Source organism: Medicago sativa, chromosome 3 (assembly GCF_051527215.1).
Source record: "Medicago sativa cultivar Bolivia chromosome 3, Bolivia_mono, whole genome shotgun sequence".
Classification (NCBI taxonomy): Eukaryota; Viridiplantae; Streptophyta; class Magnoliopsida; order Fabales; family Fabaceae; genus Medicago; species Medicago sativa.
In genome coordinates, this window is record NC_140751.1 from 88,183,828 (window position 1) to 88,207,576 (window position 23,749).

A 23,749-nucleotide genomic window follows, 5' to 3' on the forward strand; every position below is an offset into this window, starting at 1 on the left:
TGTACTAGTAGAAAGAAACGAGTTTGGATTTAACAAGAAAAAATTCACATTTTAATCTCATATATTCCATTGTAGTGAATTGTGACCCACAACACTACAATTATCGCATCACCGCAGAACAACATCTATTCAACATTGAATTGGATCCTTAATGATCAATCAATAATAATTATAACAAATCATTCATCAAGTAAAAATTCCCTACAAACGAATAACATTTTCAGAGTTTGATGATCGATAGATCAATCCAATTAGTGCTAATGATCGTGGCTTTAGCCCTATACAGATCCACATCTTTGTTTGATATATCAACTTGAAAAAATTGCTTATAAAATAAAACTGTACAACATTATGAATTTAATTAATTAATCAGATCGATTAATCAATAATCACTGTCGCAACCAATGACTTTGCAATAGCCAACAATTCTTAAGTTGAGACTGTGCGGTCTCTTCAAAGCTCTTCACTCTCACCAAACAAAAATGGGTCGAGAAAACACCCATTCCTGAACCCGGTCCAGACCCAACCCGGCTCGTTTTCAACAAATAACAAACCGGGTCACACCCAACACCTTTTCCTTGAACCACAACCCCCCACATCTTCGTCGTTCTTTCTTTCAACCCTCTTTCACCACCGTCCTCCGCCTCATCTTCCCCCAATTCCTCCACAAATATAACCCCCTCCGGCATCGGAGTTTCACCGGTCTCCCATCTCTCCTTCACAGCCTCCCAATCCTCCACCTTCTCCGTCGCTAACTTCGTATCGTCTTTCTTCTTTGAATAAACTTGCACCAACAACGGTGCTTCCTTCAAATTCTTCACAATCTCCACCACCGATTCCCTCATCCACCGATCAAGCCTCTCTTGAGCCTGAACAGCTTCATTCGTTGTTCCTCCCCTGTTCTTCCCATTACGTTCCACAATCATCTTATTCGCCGTCACAGTCGTCGCCGTCGCCACCGCAGAGATCCTCCCTTTCTTCACCGTCGATCGAGTCCAATCACCGATCGCAACAGAACACGTCACTACTGATCGGTTAACATCACAACATCTCTTCTGAATACCACCAACACCGGCGGTTAAACGATTGTTTCCGATACCTAGAGACGACGAAGACGCCATCGAGGATGGCCGGAGAAGAAGAAACTATAGGAACAACAATGAATAAGACTGAGAGGAACAAGAAATAAGATATAAGATAATGAGAAAAAACGGAAGCGTAAGCGGAAAAAGGTAAGTGAAATTGTGCTGTTTCAGTTTTATTATTTAAGGATAAAATAGAAGAATAAGTTTGTGAAAGAGAAGCAGAACACACATAACAAACTTAACAGAGAGGATGTGACAAAAGATTGTTGTTGAAGTGATGACGCGTTCAAATTTAATGGCGGATAATAAATAAGAGTGGTGCTTTATATTGATCAAAACCAAAGGTCACGGTTCAATTAATATGACTCAGACTCTGACTCAGACTTTCCCTTTTATTTAACCTCTTTTCCTTTGATTTTGGAGTAAGGATTCAAACTTCTACGAAACCAGGTTTTGTTACGTGTGGGTGAGTCTTTGTAGGGATAAGTTACGATAAAGATCTAAACCAGTTATTTTGTTATGTTTGCTGAGTTGGACGGTGTATAATGCAAGGGTGGATTGGATTGTGTTTTTAATTTGTTACAATGGAATGTGAATGAGAATGGCACGAGGTTTATTTGCATGGGAACGTGTCATTGTGTTTCTCCACGAGGCTCACACGCGACGTAAGAACAAATGAGGGAGAGTTTTTTGTTTCGGAATCAAAGGATCAAAAGCTGTGATTATAATGAACGGTGAGGATAAGAGTGTATAAAAGGGATGTGTGTAGGTGATTGGGGATGTAGTTGGTGTTTGACGTAAAGAAAAGAATGAGAGAAAAGCACGAGATAACACGGGGAAAGTGCATGGATAACGAAGGCGGGCACACGCGGGACGTTGGCTGAGGGTAAAGCTTTGGTTGTTAGAGTCCTAGCTGGATGACACGTTGGAATATCATCTCCACGTCAGCATTTCGCCGTTTTTGATATTTATTTTTGATTTGTTTTTTGAAGCGTTTTTTGCGGTATTTAAAATGCGGAAAATGCTACACAATTATTGGAGGTGCCCATGCTTTTTTAATTCAAATGATTGTCAACAAGGATCTAACTTCTAAGCAAGTGCATCAACTGGAGTTTTTATGTGTACTCATCAACTAGTACGTACTAGATCTGTCGTGATTCACGTGACAGTTAATTTACTATTATTGTTAAAAATTATCGGATAGTTAATAAGCTAAACTTTTTTGTCGAGTAGCCTAATAGTTCACATATTTTAAATGTGGAGAAGTAAGATGTTCGAGTAGCCCAATTGATGCATATAATATACAACATTCATACTCAATTGAGCTAAACTCACGGGGATTTTTAATAAACTAACTTATAACAAGTTAGCATTTACTTGAATTTGTTGGGTTTGATAAAATTAACAATTAAATTAGTTTATAGATATTAAATGATATAATAGACAATACATTTCATTAATATTTGTTTTATTTTTCAATTAACATTTTAAAAGTAAAATTAAGATAAAAAGTGATAAGTTATACATTACTTGAATTAACTTATTCGTGAAAATAAACTATAAGCTCTTGTAAAAATGACGGTTAACAGACGAAACTTTTTTGATCATATAAACTAATAAAGTTTCGACTCTTTTGGATTGTTTTTTTGTTATTTCAATTATACACTTAAATATGTTTTTTGATAATAATATTATATTGTTGGTGTTGTTAAAAAGATAAGAATTTTAATTATATTTGTTATATTATTGTTGTCAATATGAAAAGATAAATATGGTTTGTTGAGTTTGTTACATTTGAAAATCATAAATATCTATACTTATAATTTTAATTTACATCAAAAAAATTAAATAAAATATTGTTTGTAATTTACACATAAATTTCAAGATAATATCGTTGATAATATACACACATCAGTGTAATAAAAGAAGCAGAAAAACGAGCACGCGAGTGTCCGTTAGTAAGCTATAATAAGGTTAACGTTGTGTCTTACCAAATAGACACTAAACCACCAACAATTTTTTTGGGTGACAATAAAATTGCTTTGAAAAATGCCTAATTCCTTTCGGTAAAGTTCTCTTAGGATGAATTTTTAATTGTTTTTTTTTACTAACACGCCTCTATAAAATTCTTATACTTTTATGCAATTAACAGTATTTAACTTTTGTGATTCAGTACATATTTGATAGTTGCTTTGACGTTTAATAGGCCATTCATACAATTCAAAGTTTTTTTTACCGTTTCTTAAAATAAAAGAGACGTCTTTTTACCATGAAAAATAGAAGTACTAGCTTCTCTATATACATGCGTTCAAGTGGCGGTGCACCGCGTACACAAGCATAGACTCAGTAAATGAAGTTCAATAAACGACAAGAGTATTTTTTTTCGTTTGTATTATTCTTTTGGTCTTAATTATAAAACAATATTTGAAAAAATAATTGTTAAAGTGTAAATCAAAGTAGTTGTATTAGTAAGAAGTTAGTTAAGTTGTTTGTTACACATTATTTGTTAGTTGTGGACTGCACGATTTGTAGTTGGCCTAGTTAAGGTATGCAGAATTGTATAAATAAGGGACATATCCAGGAATAGAAGTTAGTTGAACATTTTTCAATTTTACTATATCTAAGTGTTTTCACTTTGAGTGTGTGTTTATCCATTGACCGAGTTTCAATAAGTGGTTTCGAGAGCCTCAAGCTCTGGGTTTGAAACTTCAAGATTGATGTGTGCTTTCATTGTTCTTGCACTAGCAGATGACAAGCTCTAATGAGAATATTGACAATAGTTTTGGAGGGGTTCTTTTATAGCAAGAATTGGAGTAGACAAATGAAGGTACTCGTTGGCTTCCAAGATGTAATAAATCATAAATGTGGTTCAAAACGAATTGCAATAATTAGCTAATGATGCAATTGATGCTCAACAAGTAGTCTACTTAAAGATTCAAAGAAGGACTTTAGAGATTTGTTTTTCCTCCATCAACTAGTTACAAACCCGTGCTTCGCACGGGTTGAATTACGCATCTTTAAAAAAATTTGCTCTAAAGGAGAGATGTTCAAATTACGGAACATTGCTATTCTTCGTAAATTTGAGAACGAAGGTCGCATGCTTCGCACGGGTTGAATAATGTATTTTTCGAAAATATGGCTGTGAAGGAGAAATTTGTAAATTACATGAGAATTATGTGACTGTAATCAGGCACAATTACCACCGAAATACAAAACCATAGCTCACACTATCCACAGACCTGCAAAGACTCCACCGAGCACCCAAACAACACAAGCAACACCAGCCCAGCATAAGCAAAAAAACGCTGCATGCCTTACTGATGCAGCGCAGCAGGCAGAACAAAACACCCAGTAGCAGAAAAAAAGCACCCAGTAGCAGAAAAACAGGTGCTGCAATTACAGACCAGCAGCAGCCCTCAACCAAACTAACCCAACCGAAGAGTGTATTTTAATGTAATATTTTGACTATAATTAGTTAATATATTTAACCCATTGATCCTCTTTAAAAGAAACATCTTTCTTCATGTTCTAATTGTTTTGACTATGATGAATCACAATGTTCCGTATGAATAATAGTAACATAATGTTTCTTAATTAAAATCTAAGAAACATGTAATGGTGTAACATGATTCAAAGAACTACACCATAAATTGTCTATGAGTAATTTCAAAACAAAAGAATTTCATTTATATTGATGAATGATCATGTTTACAATTTTGGCGATGCCATTAGGCCGCAAGCAAGTCTCAGTCTTAGTTCTACAATTGCAACACCTATCAAACTAAGAACCCTTGAGGAATTTGCTGGCCATAATAAATTGCACCAAGTACATGTGACCTAATGTAGTAATGTGATCAGGTTGTTTCTTGAATGGAAACATGTCTATTTATCTTTTGACTGTGGTAAATTTAAGCCAGCAATGCTCAGGTCTTTGCAGAAGATACAGTAATCTTCTGGCTAGCAGAATTTAAAATTCCTCTAATAAGAATCTTCAAATATCCAGACTTTACTGCAATCTGCAAAATGTCTTGAAAGATAGTGAAAATAAGCAGATTATAGGCCAGTCAATAATCAACATGCCAGATGAATAATTCCAAGTCTTTAGGGGTAACAATGAATGGTAACTTTATATACATTGTAATGCACAGAAAAGCATATGATTATATTTAGCTCATTCTTGACATATTGCCAATTGAAAATAATTTAATTGAATATTTTTACTTGCAATTTAGATCTTCCGTCTTCCATCAGTCATGATCTGATAGAGTTCACGCCGCTCCCACGGTGACCTCTTTTCCGTGAAAGGAAATTTAATGAATAAACCAAAAACTAATATGTATTTTATAAGTGCATTTCCAAATAAAGGAATGTATTATACAAAGACATTCCTTGAATCTCTTTATTCAAAAAGTTCATAAATAAATCCCTTACAAAATCATTTGTAAGTTCAAGTTCTTGTGTCTGATAGAATATAAGTTTGTTATAAGCTAGCTAGAACTACGCAACTAAGCTATATTGTGTTGGAACATTGCGAGTCAGAAAAGGTTGGAAGAGGAGAAATTTTCTCCTTTACAAAGACAGATCAATAATTATTTAATTTGTTCAAATAAAATGATATGAGAAGGTAATTTTTATCAAACCTTGAACAAACATTGTCAAATAATCACTTCCCCTCCACAAAGGAAAGACAAAATATTGGCTGTCAAGGAGAAATAGAAGTAAGAACATGAAATCTAAAAGAGAACAAATTCATAGTATAAGTATTGATCAAATCAATTACCATTCCTTAGCTCTATGCTCTAGCAAGTGACAAAGCTTGCTTTCATAGCCACTCCAATATGATCGCTACCTATGTGATACTGAAATAAAACCAGCCAAATCATATATCAAAAACCAAAATAACATAGAAAGTAGAAATCATAAATTAACATATAATTGCTACACAGCCAAACAACTGTTTCATAAGTTGCACCTACGTTCCATCAAAACATAGAGAAATAACAATGTGGCAAGTTGGCAACAAAGGAAAAAGCTCTTCTAAAACATGCATGTTGATTGCACAATTAAGGATGGACTTCGAATTTTAAAAAATAAATAAACAGTACACATACCCTCATCTGCCCTCTGATCAAAGGTTGGCTTTCCAATCCAAAGTAGCGACGATTCTCACCGCCATCCAGCAAACGGCGTCCCGTCCAAGCGGGCATATCTTTGATCAGTTCAATCACCACATCTGTAAATTCAAAACATAAAGGGAATGAAATTAAAGAAAAACCCTTTTGATCTTGCCTTTCACAAATCCCTAAATGGAACAAAACCAACCTCCAAATCTGTTGTTTAAAAATTAAGAAACTATAGAGCAAGACAAAAGTTATTGAAAACTTACTCTTTTTCTTTTTCTTTTTCTTTTTCTTTTTCTTAATGGTCCCAGCAACGTGCCTACTCTTCATTTTTAGAGTAACCTTCACATAAAGAATTTTGAAAGGTAAATATAAGTATTGTAAGATAGCAAAGTTATGCATTCACCTTATCATACTAAAGGTGAGGAGGAATGAGGAGGGGAGATTTTATTATACATCTCGCATTTGAGATGAAAATGTACAAACATGAACGCATGCACCCTATATTTGGAAGCCTTTAAAAACTCAGTACCGAATAGCAATGGACAAATACGATGTTTAGCAGAAAATAACTGTGATTAGATAACAGGAAGATAGCCAATACAACTTACCAACTCAATCAGACCTTCCTAGCCTTTTATTAAGAGCAGCTAGCTACACATATACATATACTATATGATTAACTTAGCATTAATTGGAAGAAGAGGTTGCAGAAGGGTGCTGCAGCGGCCATTCATTGGAATACACTAAAACTTTCCTCATAAAAATCACGTTTTAGCTTATAATCATGTTAAGAATTATAGCCTTAACCACACACACTATAACTTTACACTATAACTTGTAATTTTCTTAATTACAATAGAACTAATTGACTATTGCTGACACATAAAATTAAGATATGACTTTCCATTTAAACTAAAACCATCAATTAGTAAGTATTGATAATATCTGGCTAAGGAAAGAAAGAATAAGTGAAGTTTTACATAGAACAAAATTTTATTTAGAAGAACGAAGACAGAAATGGTTAAAACCGATTTATTAATTCAGAGTAGTGCAAAACAGATGATGAAATAAATGGACACTCACGCAATTTTAATTTCTGCAATTTCAGAAAGATTTAAACAGTTTGCTTTTGATAGGTATCTAGAGTGAAGAGAATATTCTTCGGCAGCAGACAACGAAGGCCCGTCAATGTCGCCATATCCAAGTAATTTAGCACAATTAAAGCCTCTTTGTGCTTCAGCAGTTTTCTCCCACTGTTCCAGACGCCTTTGATCAGGATCTTTAATCAAGGACATGAAGGCAGGATCCAAAAATGAATCTAAATTTGATGAATTCCTATAACACATGGATCAAGAAAATTTTACCAGAAGTAAGATTGAAAAACGTCTGATGTTCTATTCAGTCAAATACAACAAAAACACTCAAGCGCATACAACTAAATTGCAAGCAAATGAATCTTAGTATGCTCATACGCATTCTCAAAGGCTTGTAAACTTGTAATAGAAACTGTTAAATATATTATCTGGACATGTAAACCACCATTTATATATGCTTGGATTGATGATGCATCCTGACTCTCTGGACTCCTAGATATTTTCACAATGAAACATGCTGAGAAATAAAAAAATGAAAATTAAAAAAAAAAAAAAAAAAAAAAACTGACTTTCGAACCAGGCTAATATCGCTGACAGGAATATCAACTGCAGCATGAGGTGATCTTGAAACACTCTTTTTAGGTGAAGGCTTTATTCTGATTTTACGCTCATCTATGATGGTCTCACCATTTTCATCCCCACATCTGCAGGAAGTTTTAACAAAGCAACTTGCTCCTCATGTTTATCTCGGGGAAAGTAAAGTGGAAGCAGCCTACATGAAACAACATGCATGGTAAAAATAAATAACACCAAGTCCAAGCCCATGTTGAAAAGAAAATCAACCATACTTCTATAACCATAAGAAAGTTTGTGTCAACAAAGAAAATTGCAGATATCAAATAAAGGAAAATAATGCTTAAAATACCTTTTATATATTTCAGTGATCAAATCACATTGTTATTAAGAATTTTATGGAGCGGCATGCTGAATTTTATGGAGACATGAAATGTTACATTTTTCAATTAAATTCAAAGGCATCTATATTCAGGCCAACTGGAGCAAACACTAATCTACAATTGTGTGCAATAGGGAGATTGAAATTAATGAGGATAGTAATAAAAGCAAATGCAACCTAGCTGAAAAAACATAGTCCAACACATGGGTGAAGAAATGAGGAGTAGAAAAACTAAACCTTGAAGGAGGAACACTCAAATATGTGATTGGTGAAATCTTCCACACCAAGATTAAGAAGAGGTAAGCCAACCTGCACACACAACAAATGTTAAAATATAATTAAATGTCAATAAATTTTCAAAATAGATGAAAATGCAGAGAAATTTCATGGCACAAAAAGCAAAATCCAAAGTATATTCAGAAATGCACATGTAGCAAACAAAATCTGATTGAAGCGTTGGTTCATGACACAAAACAAAACCACAAAATACATAATCACTTACTTGAAAGACCAAAATCGAACCGTCACAGTTACATTCTCTTTAGTTTTACGACTGTTGTGGATGATTATATTTGCTCTAGAAAACACAATAAAGACGACAATGCAACAGAAAATATGACTTTGAAATAGCTACAATAGTGCAAAGGATACAAATGTACATAGAAGAACAAACAGGTCTCAATTTTTCACAGGATCTATTAACTATAGAAGGAAAAAAAATCCTGCAGATTCATCAAAAAGAATGGGAAATTAAGGGAAATAATCAGGTAAGTATGATGATGAATATGACATTTGTATTGCTTTTTGATCTTCCTGTATTATTTGATAGATAAGCTCTAATGTCATAAGTTAAATCCACATGCCTCAGTTACTATCTTCCCAAGGTTTCTACTATCATACATAAGCTCTAATGTCATAAGTTAAATGCAGAATCTAAAATAAACAAACAGAGAAATAGCAGGGAATTCCCCCCGATTAAATAACTAAGATTGTTAAAGCTTTTTCTCTCCTCCATCACAACTGAAAGATAAAATCCAGAATTTATAGTACTTTTTAAACCAATTGCAGTGTATGCACAATCCAAACAAATAGACCAAACAGTTCTTACCTCAAATATAAAAATTCAAGAACTTCAATTATGCTATCAATCGCTACTCCAATCCTGCCTTTTTTAAATCACTGAATCATAAATTTTATAAACCATTAACATCAAAACTTTCTAGATCAAAACTCCCCTCTTCATACCTACACAATAAAAATCACAAAATCAAATCAAAAAATTAACAATTCAATTGATCAATTATATCAACAACAACATTAACAACATAATTAACAATTTGTTGCTACATAAACATTAAAAAAACTGGATTTGGATTCATATAAATGTGTGACACAATTATTGATCTTGGTTGTTTTATTTCAAATCAACGGTGAAGATTGTTTAAAAGTTACTCCCTCCGTCCCGGAATATCTGACCCATTTACTAAAAAAAAGTGTCCCAAAATAACTGAGTCATTTCAATTTTCAATACAACTTTCATCATTCCCAATACAATATAACTCTAATTAATACTACTTTCATCATTCCCAATTCAATATATTCCACTTTCCCCTTTATTTATACATTTTTCTTAATCTGTGTGAAAAACCAAACTGGCTCAGATATTCCGGGACGGAGGGAGTACTATTTAGTAAAGAATAAAGATCAAATGTGAACCAATTGATCTTAAATCTCCAATATCAATCAATATCAATATATTTAAGGATCTAAATATAGTAATCAACCCAAACAATTATAACAATTAAATTAACTATGAAATGAAAATTAAGGATAGTTTAGAGAGATTTTAGGAAAACTCACATCATAAGCCTCATTGATCAAGTGAAACTACACCCCACACAATCTCTTCATTTGCACACATCTGGATGGTACTGAAACACAAACAAAACCCAAATATTCAACAAATAAAAAACCTAAAACAAATCCAATTAACAAAAATCCAAATGACAAATCAAAATTCATCAATCAAATTAGGGACAAAAACAAAAGATAGAATCAAACATGTATAGTAAGCTTGAGAATTTCCAATTAAGGTTAAAAGGTTGGGAAAACACAGCCCAGATAAAAGGGAAAAGAGGGATTTACCTTAAGTTTAAGCTTCATATTAATGTGATTGCATGTTGATTTAGCTTAAGTTTGAGAGGAAGGATGGTGATTGAGAGAAGAAAGGGAGAGGTCGGATGAGAGTAGAGAAGGGGAGGAAGAAGAGAACACGTTTTCATTTAAGAGAGAAAACTAAGTATGAGCTAACACACAAAGGCTAAAATATGGTATTGGTCCCTGCAAAATGGGTCAGTTTTAGTTTTAGTCTCTGCAAATTTTTTTTTATAGTTTTTGGTCCCTGCAAAAATAGGTCAGTTTTGGTTTTAATCCCTGCAAATTTTTTTTATAGTTTTTGGTCCCTGCAAAATTAGGCCAGTTTTAATTTTAGTCCCTGCAAATTTTTTTTTAATAGTTTTTGGTCCCTGCAAAAATTTTTGTTTTTGGAAATAGTCCATGACCCCAATTATGTGATGATTTCACTTTTGTACATACGTGACATATGTGTTTACTTAATAAAAAGAATATTATTTTTTATAATTTATATAACAATAATTATTTTTTAATTAAAAAATAATAATAAAACAGATACAATAATTATTTTTTAATTTATAAAAGTGACAAATCATCACATAACTGGGGTCAGAAACTATTTCCAAAAACAAAATTTTTTGCAGGGACCAAAAACTATATAAAAAAAATTGCAGGGACTAAAACTAAAACTGACCTATTTTTGCAGGGATCAAAAACTATAAAAAAAATTTGCAGGGACTAAAACCAAAACTGGTCCATTTTGCAGAGACCAATACCATATTTTAGCCACACACAAATTATTAGATTAATATTTAATAGATAGTTAGTGGAAACAATGAGCTGTCGCCAAAAAAATTGCATCAATTAAAAAATTACCTGAATACCCCTAAAGTGCCCCAAAGGAGGGCAAAAATGGAAATATCTAGGGATTCATTTTTCTGGTATAATAAGTAGATGTGTTGATACAATCAATTTCTAGAAGATTGATAATGCAACCTAATCTAAGGAAGCATGGAACATACTAAAGGAAAGTCATGTTGGTGATGATAAACTCAAGAAGGTGTGCTTGCAAACACCGCATAGGCAACTTGAGATTTTGCATATGGAATTAAATGATAAGATCTATGAATATTTTAATTGAATTACACAAGTGGCAAATCAGATGAAGAGTTGGGGTGGTTAAAACATAGTGAACTAGGTCATATACATTATTTTCTCAAAATTTGATTACATGTTGCGGCAAAAACTTGATATCATCGTAAACGTGTAATTTTACCATTGTAATAAAATATCGATTTCATAGAGATTTGTGATCTTCAAGGTAACCTCTTTTGTTTGCTAAGTATGCAAAAGAAAAGGAAAACGTCTTTGTATTTTTAATAAAAGATGCAAGATGATTGAAAGACAACTTAATACTACCTCCGTCCCAATTTAATTGACCTACTTTGGTTTTTCACACAGATTAAGAAAAGTGTATAAATAAAGGGGAAAGTGGAATATATTGTATTGAGAATGATAAAAGTAGTACTCCCTCCGGTCCTATATATAAGAAAAGATTCTTTTTTTAGATACATTTAATAATCAATGTATCTAGTCTTCATTGTAAACGAGATACATTAATTATTCAATGTATCTAAAAAAAGAATCTTTTCTTATATATAGGACCGGAGGGAGTATTATTTAGTGTTATATTGTATTGGGAATGATGAAAGTTGTATTGAAAATTGAAATGGGTCAGTTATTTTGGGACACTTTTTTTTAGAAAATGGGTCAGTTATTCCGGGACGGAGGGAGTACTTGGTTTTAAAAGATGCAATTGATGGAAAGTACCTCGAAATCATTGAAGTCTGTTATTACGACAAAAACAAAATCATATTCCTTCCTTTCACCTCAAAAATAGAAAGTTTCCTAGGCGAAATAAAAAAATAGAGATCATGGAAAGTTTGTCATAAGACCACTTTCCACGAGTAAGGATTCTTTCAATTTGTTTAAAATAAATGGAGAATGTGGTTTGGTGAGAGAGAGATTTACAAAAAATATATAATATATATTGAGTCCCACCACTAAGTTAGTCCCAACACTATTCATTTTTTTCAAACTTCATTATATCTTTATCTCTCCAAATAAAAAAATAGAGAGAGTACTAATTGGAGATGATCTAACTCACTTTTCATGGTTCCAAGACTTAAAGGAACTACTCACTCTTCATACGAAGAACATGAACAAATAAAGAAAACAAATAAAATAAAAGATTAAAACAATATTGAAATAAAATGCAAGAAAAACTATATATTGAACAAACAAAGGCAAGTCTAGGCCTATTTATAGGCTAAACATAACAATATACGTCCAAATACATAAGTAGTGAAAGAGTAAATGACCATTACACAAGGACCACTCAAGTGCCAAAAGAAAAACCACAAAACATGAAGTTATGGAGTTGTTACGGCCGCATCCCTTCCATTACAGATGACGATAACAACATTTGTATTTAAGAAGTTGATCACTTTAGTTCTCCATCGTTAGGTGACAATTTGGAGCTTTGATGATGTGTTTTCTATAGTGATGTTGAGTTATTCTCCCCTCTTTAATCGTTGAAAATGGTATTGAATGTTATTTGAGTGTCCTAGGTCATGACTTGGTCAACAAGTCTTGCTTCCTTACAAGATTTTAGTCCATCTTGCACCATTGCTTAATACACATCTCATTTTACCTATTTATTCAATAATAAAGTAAAATGCACATAAAACTTAGACAAAAGTATTACTTTATTAAACAAAATAAATACTAATAAAAATTACTATGAAACTAGATTTTTGACCCGTGCTCCGCTCGGGTTTACTGTAAAGAAATTGACATACCAATAATAAAATGTAATATATAATTGGTAACGGTGAAAAAAATAACACGTGATAATCTATGGTAGACAAAATAAAACACTTCATAAAATGTATGAAATCTGAAAATATTATAAAAGAAAATTTGGTAATCCTATCAATAATTCGGTAAAAGAAATATGAAATTTTTAGTACATTGGCATGTAGTTTCATCACACATTGCAAAAACTTCCTCATATAAGACATTAGACGTTACATTGGTATCTTCACCATCTTCATCAATGATCAATATCTTTAGTCCTTCTCTGGATGTAACTCTTGAAACAGCAACATACAACAACTGTCTGTGAGAAAATACAGGTTAAGTTGCTGCAGACTTAACAAAATTAATAAATAAGGATTTGTTAGGTTAAATAATTGCAAACCTAAAAGTTTAGAAAATATTTGCTTCAATAAAAAAAAAGGCAAGAGGATAGGAATGAAATTGGTGCGATGCATTTTTTTTAGATGGAATTTGTTAGGTTAAATAATTGCAAACCTAATTTGCAAATGAGCGGGAAAAAATTAGGTTAAGTTGCTGCAGACTTAACAAAATTAATAAATAAGGATATGATGCTATCATGGAATCAAAGGATTTGGCAGTTACAAAATACTTAGAAGGGAATTCTTATGGATTTCCGCCCCTGAAAATTCAAAATTACACCCTTTAGACTCTTTTCATTTTTTAATTTTTTCTTCATATTCTCATAAAAAATACGAAAAAATTTCATTAATTTTATTTGATTTTTAGATTTTTGGTGGATCTTAATATTTTTTATTTGATTTGATAGGTTTTTATCATTTTTTACATTGATTTTTGGCTGATTCTAAAAGCCAAATTTGCAATTGATGAAATGATAATAGATTTTCATAGTTTCTTATATATAGGAAATTTTTGAATTATATAATCCGAACTGCGACAACATTTTAGTAGAAAATGGAGAGTGCAGTGAGATAGGGGAGAATGGGAAAAGAATCTCCCTTCAATTTTTTTGGTTGTAGACTTGTAGGGGGCCTAGTCTTTACTGGGTTTAGGCAATTGAATTCTGCTCTTTACCCAAACGTTTTTTCTCATTCCCAAAGTAAATGACCAAAATACCCCTACGCATGTTAACTCACGCTAGTTTTAACTTTGCATGAGTTAAAACACGCAGCGTGAGTTAACTCAAGCTAGTGTAAATTTAAAAAAATTCCAACGTGAGTTAAAACACGCAGCGTGAGTTAACTCACGCTAGTGTAAATTTTAAAAAAATTCCAACGTGAGTTAACTCACGTTTAATAATATGCAGATTTCTGTTCCCAACATAGATGGCAGTCACCGTTGAAGCTGAGGAACTTAATTCATCAAGGAATTTTTCCAATCCATATGAAGCGCTTTCTCCACCTCAATATCTTTTTTCAATTCTCTTCAACATCTTAAAATTCTCTTCAGCATCTTTTTTCAATTATCTTCGGCATCGTGTATTCATATGGATGGGAAAATTCACCAATCTAATTCCATATTAATTTTTCTGTAACAGGAATTGATTATGTTACAATAAGAATTGTAGCATAATGATTATAGCACCGAAAAGAATATGAATTGAGGAATAATGGTTTAAGTCAATTGAGGAATTGGAATTGAGGAGAAAAGGATTGTAGCATCGTATATTCCATAACGATTGTAGCATAATGATTATAGCATCGTGTATTCCATAATGATTATAGGCATAATCGTTATAGCTTCCCACAATAAGGCTTAGAATTGAGGAGAAATGGTTCGGTGGCTGAAAAGAATTGAGGAGAACTGAACGTGAGTTAAGTCACGTGACTTAACTCACGTAACGCATGTTAACTCATGCAGGGGCAATACGGACATTTATTTTGGGAATGAGCAAAACCGTTTGGGTAAAGAGCAGAATTCTAGGCAATTGCTGATGGGCTTTAATATATTTGGTCTCATTTTTTTTAAATTGTTTTTAGGCTTCAATCTTTTTCTCTCTATCACTCCAAAAATACTAAAATAACCCGGACAATAGTTAACTATCCTTTATAAAGATTTCTAAATCGGCTAAAATAATTTAAAAAAATGAATGAACCGTTGCTAAAAAATTACTCCAAAAATACTAAAATAACCCGGACAATAGTTAACTATCCTTTATAAAGATTTCTAAATCGGCTAAAATAATTTAAAAAAATGAATGAACCGTTGCTAAAAAATTCCGAACGACCCTAAACTGTTGTTGGAGAACCGAGCGACCCCTAAGTACCATTCAAAAAAGCTGACGAGAAATTTGAAAAACCTAAAGATAAATTAAGTTATTTTTCTTCCATGGCTTGTCTCTACTATTTTATCTTCAAAGTTACCTTTTTTTTTTGCGATGTAATATTATCAATTTAGAATAATCTTTTATAGTTGTTTTTTTCTTTCCCTTTGGGATATAAAGCTTTGATCATGAAGAACTTTTGAGCACTAGTTTCCATTCAAAAGGAAGATTGAAAGGAAATAAATTATTACTTGAGATAAGTTATAGGGTGCACAATACAATTATGGCTGAAATTAGGGTCTTGTTCATGGTTTAAGGTTACAAAATTGCTTTTCACACTTCACTCAATGATAAGAAACATCATGAAATGACAAATTCAACCCCAAATTCCATTGGTAGTTAATTATCGCCGGTTAAAATCCATCGAAAGTTAACTACCGATGGGATTAGATTGGTAATTTTATGGTGTTTCATTGCAACTTTTGATGCGGGAGCATCAATTTTCTTAAGGTTTGTGAGTAACTTGGGTATCCCTTTTCTTATAGTTGAGATGGACTCTCTCATGATGGTGGGAATGGTGGAGTCTCGAAAATCATTGAATCGTCATTTTTAACCTCTTCTCCAAGAGACATTATCCCTTATGGACTGTGATAATTGAAAGTGTGAGATCATGTATGTTTATCCAAGTAAATTTTGACATGGTGGAGTTGGTTAATCCACCATTTTCTCTTAAGTTGTTAATCCCTCCGTCCCAAACTATATGTCGCTTTAAAAAAAAATTTATCCCAAATTATATGTCGCCTTACAATATAATGAAACATTAATGTTATTTTTTCTGCTATATCATTAACTATTTATTACTCTCTCATCTTTCAATTCTTTCATTTATTTTTCTTATATCGTTTATTAAGGACAATTTTGTAAAACAACTCATAACATTTATTTCTCACACACAATTAATTACATTTCTTAATACGTGTGAAATGCCCAAAACATCATATAATTTAGAACGGATGGAGTATTATTTGGCGATTATAGAAGGATTTTCATTCCTCATTTAGCTCGTTTGCCTTTTTTTTTGTTATTTTTTCTATCTATATTAAAAAAGCTGCACTAAAACATATAGAAATTTCTTTATTCCACGTATTTTTACCAAGCAGATGAATGAAATTCTTCTATAGCATGATCATAAAAAATTAAGATAATTTTTTTAAGGGTACATATTGAGGTATCAAATATGAAAATTATACATTAAAAATTGTGCAAATTTAATTTAAAAAAGTTTGAAATTTAATTTTGCACAATAAATATTTGCTTTTTATTGAAACCTTAGGACACATGTTACCATGATTTTTTTTTCTTTCTATAATTTGTTGGGGCATGTTGTAGCTCTATCTAAAAACACTTTTAAAAGTGCAATTGTAACATCCCAGACTGCTTTCAGGATTGCCGACTAACCCCACAAACCAACACGAGTCTTTTCAGCATGCTTTGTCCTCACTCACATGCTTACCGGGAAACTTCCCGGTAGGTCACCCATCCTAGTACTACTCCAAGCCAAGCACGCTTAACTGTGGAGTTCTTATGGAATGGGCTACCGAAAAGAAGATGCATCTTGTTGATATGGGTAGTACCTAACAATTCTTATAAGCATTCCTTCAACCATGTAGTCCCATACCTACACGGCCTCCGGATCCCTCTCATTCCGATGTGATTCGGTTCCTCTTATTAACGTGGGGTCATCCTTACGGATAGTGCCCGTTCCAACTGGCGGGATATCGAAAGCCACGACGTGGGTGTTACATGCCCACCAGCTTCCGCTTGGTTCGTCCCCGAACCACACCGTACTGGGAGAGGTCTGCTCTGATACCATTTGTAACATCCCAGACTGCTTTCAGGATTGCCGACTAACCCCACAAACCAACACGAGTCTTTTCAGCATGCTTTGTCCTCACTCACATGCTTATCGGGAAACTTCCCGGTAGGTCACCCATCCTAGTACTACTCCAAGCCAAGCACGCTTAACTGTGGAGTTCTTATGGAATGGGCTACCGAAAAGAAGATGCATCTTGTTGATATGGGTAGTACCTAACAATTCTTATAAGCATTCCTTCAACCATGTAGTCCCATACCTACACGGCCTCCGGATCCCTCTCATTCCGATGTGATTCGGTTCCTCTTATTAACGTGGGGTCATCCTTACGGATAGTGCCCGTTCCAACTGGCGGGATATCGAAAGCCACGACGTGGGTGTTACAGCAATTCTTCATGAGTGGTTTAAGTGGTCTAATTCTGCACATTGCTTTTGAGTTGACGTGATATCCTCCATTTTCAAAAGAAATAGAAGGCTTAAATATCATCATCATCAAGTGAGTCTAATCATCATCATCCTTATTATTTTCTTTTAAAATTCATATGTGTTCATATCTCTTTAAATGGAATCCTCCATTCCTTTTGAGAAATGGGAGGATCACAACTCGAAATGGGGATACAATAGGTATCCATAGATAGTGTGGTTCTAAGCATATTTAGAGTAAAATCAAGCATGATCCTATATTCGGGACGTAAAGTTCTTGAATTCTACTAGTTATGGATCAAAGATATATGTGTGCGTGCATGTGTGACTACAACTTAAAATAAAATATGCTCCAAATTCATACTTCGTATAAGGCACTTCGCTCTGTTTGGTTGGAGAGAAATAAAGGGGAGAGAAGTATGAACGAGAGAAAGAGGAGAGAAGTATCACACTTCTCCTGTTTGGGAGACCAAAGAAATAGGGGAGAGAGGCTTATTTGACGTGGGCCCCATGCTTTTTCTCTTCTTCGCAAAACTGAGAAGAAAGAGGAGAGAAGCTCTACTTTTTAATTTATTTCCTTTTATACCCTTGCTTTCTTCACCAAAATAATAACATAATAATTCTCAAGCTTTCAATGCTACAGGGAATTGTTTGGCCACCATTACACCTTAAAAAGGAAGAAGACCAACAACACACTCCTTTTTGAAGGAACCACACACTCATGTCTATAAATTATTCTCGTGGTTGAGTTGAAGAAGGAGAGGTAGGCTTGGTTTGATTTTTCAATTAAATAAAATATAATTAAAAAATATTATTGTGTTGGATGCCTTAACGGTGGACAAGGGAATGAATAATGAGGGATTGAAATGGTGTGGATGCCTCAACAGTGGCGGTGGGAGTGCTGCAATCAGCACATTGACATAATTTTTGTACTTTCTAATTTTTCAAAAATATTATTAGGACCTAAATAAAATCAAGGGTATTTTAGTACTTTTATAAACAATCAACACTTCTTTCTCATCAACTAGTAATAATACCCGTGCTGACGCACGGGTGCAATTATAGTTTTATCAATTAAAATTAAATGCATATGTGAATTACCATATGTGAATTACCATTATCACATTGATTATTTACTAAAGTTTTTTGGATATATCTTTCACAAATATTGGCTCCGTTTTTTTTTTTATATTTATCATTCATATATATTGGTCCTGTATTTTTATATTTATCATTCACAAATCTTAGTCCCGTGTTTTTTATATTTATTATTCACAAATATTGGTTCCATGTTTTTTATTTTTATCATTAGCAAATCTTGGTCCCGTGTTTTTTTTAATTTATGAGTCACAAATTATAGTCTCATGCTTTTTGTAAATTTATCATTCAGAAGTTTTGGTTCCCTTTTTTTTTTTATATATTTATCATTCACAAATTATGGTCAGTATTTTTTATATTTATCATTCACAAATCTTGGTTTTGCATTTTTTATATTTATCATTCACAAATATTTGTCCCGTGTTTTTTATATTTACCATTCACAAATCTAGAGGGTCAAAAGTGATTCTAGAGGTTGTATAATTGATTTTATGATGTTTGGATGATTTAAAGTATAATTGATTTTGCTTGTACAAATTATTCAACTTGAAGCTACAATTTGTAGTTTTTGTCTTCTACAATTGATTTTACCCTTAAATTATTCAAAAATTTATATCAATAACGGTTTTGGCCCGTGTATTATAATTATATTATAAATTTTGTATCAACGATAACATGTCCTGTGTATCATTATTAGTTTAGTTAGTGACAACTTAACACGTGCATTTAAGTTAATTCTAAAATAGGATAACTGCAAACTTTTCAAGTGCATGGTAACTTAGTTTAATCAATGCCAACGTTTTAGTGCATTTTATTAATGACAGTTTGTGTCATGCATGATAGTTCTATTTATATTTATCATTCACAAATCTTTGTCCCGTATTTTATATATTTATCATTCACAAATCTTGATTCCCCGTGTGTTTTTTTATAGTTATAGATAACAATATGTAGTATTTGACTTCTACACTTGATTTTACCCTTAAATTATTCTAAAATTTGTAGATAAAACATGGCCCGTGTATTATAATTATTATAAACTTTGTATTAACGATAACATGTCCCGTGTATCATTTAAAAAAAAAAAAACATGTCTCGTGTATCAGCATTAGTTTAGTCAGTGACAACTTAACCCGTGCATTGAAGTTAATTTTGAAATAGGATCACCAAAAGCTTTTCAAGTTCATGATAATTTAGCTTAATCAATGTCAACATTTTAGTGCATTTTATTAATGACAGCTTGTCTCATGTATAATAGTTCTATTTAATTGATGCCAACTTCTCTCATTCATTTGAGTAATTTCTGAAACTTTAGTATATACCCACCTTATCCCTTTCTTACATTGTGTAGACTTTTTTATATTGTATAGATTTTTAGAACCGACAATTTTTCAAGTGTATAATAATTCTCGACTTATATAATTTTATAACATGTTTGCTAAATTATCATGTGCATAATAATCATTTTAAAATTTATCAATGACAAAATGTTCTTTCAAAAAAAATCAATGACAGAATGTTCTATGTATAAGTGTTATTTTTAATTATTTACTGTACGATAACTATTTAAGTTAATGCATTTTTTATTATTTATGATCGATAACTATTTAAGTGTTCTCACTTTACTACGTCAACCATTTCAGTTTTTAATTTTATTTCTTTCATTTTTTAAAATTCAATTTAATGTAAATGGTTATTGTACAGTAGAGAGAGAGAGAGAGAGAGAGAGAGAGAGAGAGAGAGAGAGAGAGAGAGAGAGAGAGAGAGAGAGAGAGAGAGAGAGAGAGAGAGAGGAGAAGAAGAAGAAAGTTGTTAGAGAGTATTGAATCTTATATTATAAACTATTGAAGATCAATTAGTGAAATGAGGTATCGATATAAAAGAGTGTTGAGTTGGAATTTGAATTTCAAATTTGAGAGCCAAAAGTTTGGAGTATTTCTCTCACATTATATATTTTGTACTAAAGCAAATTTTTCACTTCTTTAACAACCTAAAAGTGTTTTTATGTAGTTGGCATGTGATCACAATGTTATTTTTGAAGAGGAAAATAACTAAGTAATGACAAACCAGTACTTAGATGACATCATAGTAGTTAAGTGATGTCATTTAGTTACAAATGTAAAATAATAGACCGGATTTACCCCTAAATCTTGGACTTTTACATTGAAAGGGATTAGGGCATTAAGACGTTTTCTTATGATATATGCCCCCTCAGGAAGAAATTCTGTCAATGTCCATTTATCCCGTGCATTTTAGTTGATGAAGATTCAATATTATTGTAGAATTGAAGTTAAGCGATATTCTAAATTGTAGAAATATTTTAGTGGAAACAATTTTTTTGATCAATGACAAATTGTACTACTCTACTATCACCATTTTCATCCAAATGACCTTCTTTACTTATATTATGTAGAGTTTTTACATATAGATAGATTTTTAAATAAAATAATAAGTATTTTAAATATTATATAGATAGTTTGTTCTTAAAAATCATATTTTGGAAGAAATAAAATTATGAACATTTGTAGTTAAACATACACATATTGGTTTCTACTTTTTACAAATTATATTTCGAATATATATAAAACCATTTTTTTTAAGCTTAATTATACATATATGTATATATCAACGATTTTTTTTTGAAGTTGTATAAATTACGTGATGCTAGTTAAGACTCCATATTATTTTTCATGTATATAAAAATTCATATTTTTTCCTTCAATTTTTAAGCTCTTATATAATGTTATAACACAAATGAAATAAATTCTTAAATTCAATTTTAAATTTGACTGTACAATGTATTAGTGATAAACATTTTTCTAATTTTAATGTATTAGTGAAAAATATTTATCTATTTTTTTATTTTATATTTATCAATGACAAATCTGTTAAAAACATTCCCTGAAAAATTTCCTTCTTTATATATTTTTTATTAGTGAAATATATTGTCCCTAGTTTATATAGATTATTAAAAAAATTAAGTGCACCAATCAAAAAATATATTTCATTTTATGAATTTGAAAAGATTTTTTTTTACTCAACTCTTTTCTTCAAGAAATATTGTATTATTCATTGATTAATAGAAGAAAAAAAATGAAAACAAAAAATGAAGATATTTTATTATCCATTTTACACCATAATTTTAAATACTTTCAAAAAATATGTGAATGGGCTCAAAAGCCAAACCAGAACCCAACAACCCACAAAAGCCCAAACCAGTAACCCACATATAAAAACCACCAGCAACACATTTCTACTTCCTATAACCCTAGCCGCTTCCCTTCTCTAAACCTTATTCTCTCTTCATATTTAACAAACTATGGCCACCATAAATCTAAATGAAACCACCATTTTTATCCGTATATTATCCTCAACAAACAACACTTGTTTATTTTTAGATCAAGGTAAATATGAATTTTGAGTCCAACTTGTCTCCTATTTTGCGGCCAACGTGACCTTGTCTTTGAGAAAACAAACCGATGATTTGCTTTCTTTGAAGATCCACAACAAAACCCACAAAAAATTACGGTTTTTGGAGACAACTGCAACAACAATAGCATCAGTTTCGTCATCAAACATGCAACAACAACAACAACAATCTAAAGATAAAATTTGGTGTGATTCTTTGAATTTTCAAGAGATGTAAGGACTTTTTTGTAGAACAATGAATCTGTTTTAGCTTTTTTCAGATATGATACAAATAACATTCTATTGGATCTTTGTGCATGCAATAAGGTTTTTTTTTACCACAAAAATTCTACACTTTTACTAAAATTTTAATGGAGACTTTTCTGTTCAGATCTGATAGAAATAACATTCTATTGGATCTTTCTGCATGCAAGAAGGTTTTTTGACCACAAAAATTCTACATTTTTACTTGAATTTTAACATTTTTTTAGTTAAATGGAGACTTTTCTGTGTAAGAATAAAAGTTTTTTTTTCCTTCACCGGTGAATAAACCACAAAAATTCTCTCAGACTTTTCTTTTTAAGAACTAAAAGGTTTTTTTTATTGGGGTTTGGAATTTTTCTATCCATAACAATTTTTTTTTTCAACATGCATTTTCTATTATTATTTTTTGATTTAATAACAATTTCAAGTCAAATTTTATATTTGTAGTAAAAAAATAAAAAACTCAGAATCTATATTTAAAATTCTTTCTCCCTAAAAAAAAATTTTAAAACATATTAAACACCACTGATAATACATTTGTTGTTAATACTCTAGTAAGTAAGAACACCAAGAGCTCATCGCTCTCTCCTTTTCATCTTGGTTTTTATTTTTAGCTTTGATTTGGAACAGAACCTTCAATGGCCACACTTACTCTTTCCACTTATATCTCATCTCTTCAATTCTGCTATTCAAAGGAAAAACATTAGATCGAAGGACACAGAAAATAGATAAACAATACACAAATGATATATTTTCTTATGAAGTTGTTTCTTAACCGTGCATAAGATTTTTCAGAATTTATTTTGTTGAGGATTGATCTATTAAACCAATTAGTGATTTAGTAATTCTCATCGTTCATCGTTTACTTACTTGTGTCTCTTTTCTTTGTTTGTAGTTTGATAAAGAGAAATGAACTCCATTCAACTTTCTTGCAACATTTCTAGATCAAAAAATTGTAGTTAAATGTAAATACAAATAATGAAAAGGTACATTTAGACACTTTAAACATCAATTGAACTTGTAGATCTGAAAAATTGTTCATAGTATATTTTTTTTACAGCACTTCAAGTTTTCTGCAAAATCAATTAAAGAGAAGATAGAGATTAGAAAGTTTGAAAAGAAAAGGACATCAAGAAGAAGAAGAAGAAGAAGAATATCACATCACTAATAG

At 31.9% G+C, this 23,749-nt stretch overlaps 2 protein-coding genes across 21 annotated transcripts; both read right to left on the bottom strand.

Moving 5' to 3' along the window:
* Window positions 1–100: 100 nt before the first annotated feature.
* On the bottom strand, window positions 101–1,806 carry LOC146941540 (uncharacterized). The gene has a single exon (XM_085755352.1). It carries the CDS (start codon window positions 1,119–1,121, stop codon window positions 390–392), a length of 732 nt encoding a protein of 243 aa, XP_085611478.1. The 5' UTR covers window positions 1,122–1,806; the 3' UTR covers window positions 101–389.
* A 2,943-nt stretch (window positions 1,807–4,749) lies between these two features.
* LOC146941541 (VAN3-binding protein-like) lies at window positions 4,750–10,565 on the bottom strand. 20 transcript variants are annotated; one of them, XR_015032416.1, is made up of 12 exons: window positions 10,403–10,560; window positions 10,118–10,188; window positions 9,366–9,502; window positions 8,495–8,566; window positions 7,872–8,074; window positions 7,748–7,794; window positions 7,292–7,543; window positions 6,472–6,547; window positions 6,197–6,318; window positions 5,866–5,944; window positions 5,726–5,784; window positions 4,750–5,101 (listed from the first exon to the last, which is right to left on the bottom strand). XR_015032416.1 is itself a non-coding variant. In XM_085755336.1 (11 exons), the coding sequence occupies exons 8-10, from the start codon at window positions 6,533–6,535 to the stop codon at window positions 5,885–5,887; spliced, it is 246 nt and encodes an 81-aa protein (XP_085611462.1). In that variant the 5' UTR covers window positions 6,536–6,547; window positions 6,817–6,859; window positions 7,292–7,794; window positions 7,872–8,074; window positions 8,495–8,566; window positions 9,366–9,502; window positions 10,118–10,188; window positions 10,403–10,560; the 3' UTR covers window positions 4,750–5,784; window positions 5,866–5,884. The 20 variants fall into 20 exon arrangements, 5 of the variants coding, with proteins under 5 accessions (XP_085611462.1, XP_085611461.1, XP_085611460.1 ...); XR_015032418.1 differs by lacking the exon at window positions 7,748–7,794 and adding an exon at window positions 8,228–8,286; XR_015032423.1 differs by adding an exon at window positions 8,228–8,372 and having other exon boundaries at window positions 4,750–5,784; window positions 7,292–7,794; window positions 10,403–10,563.
* Window positions 10,566–23,749: the final 13,184 nt, after the last annotated feature.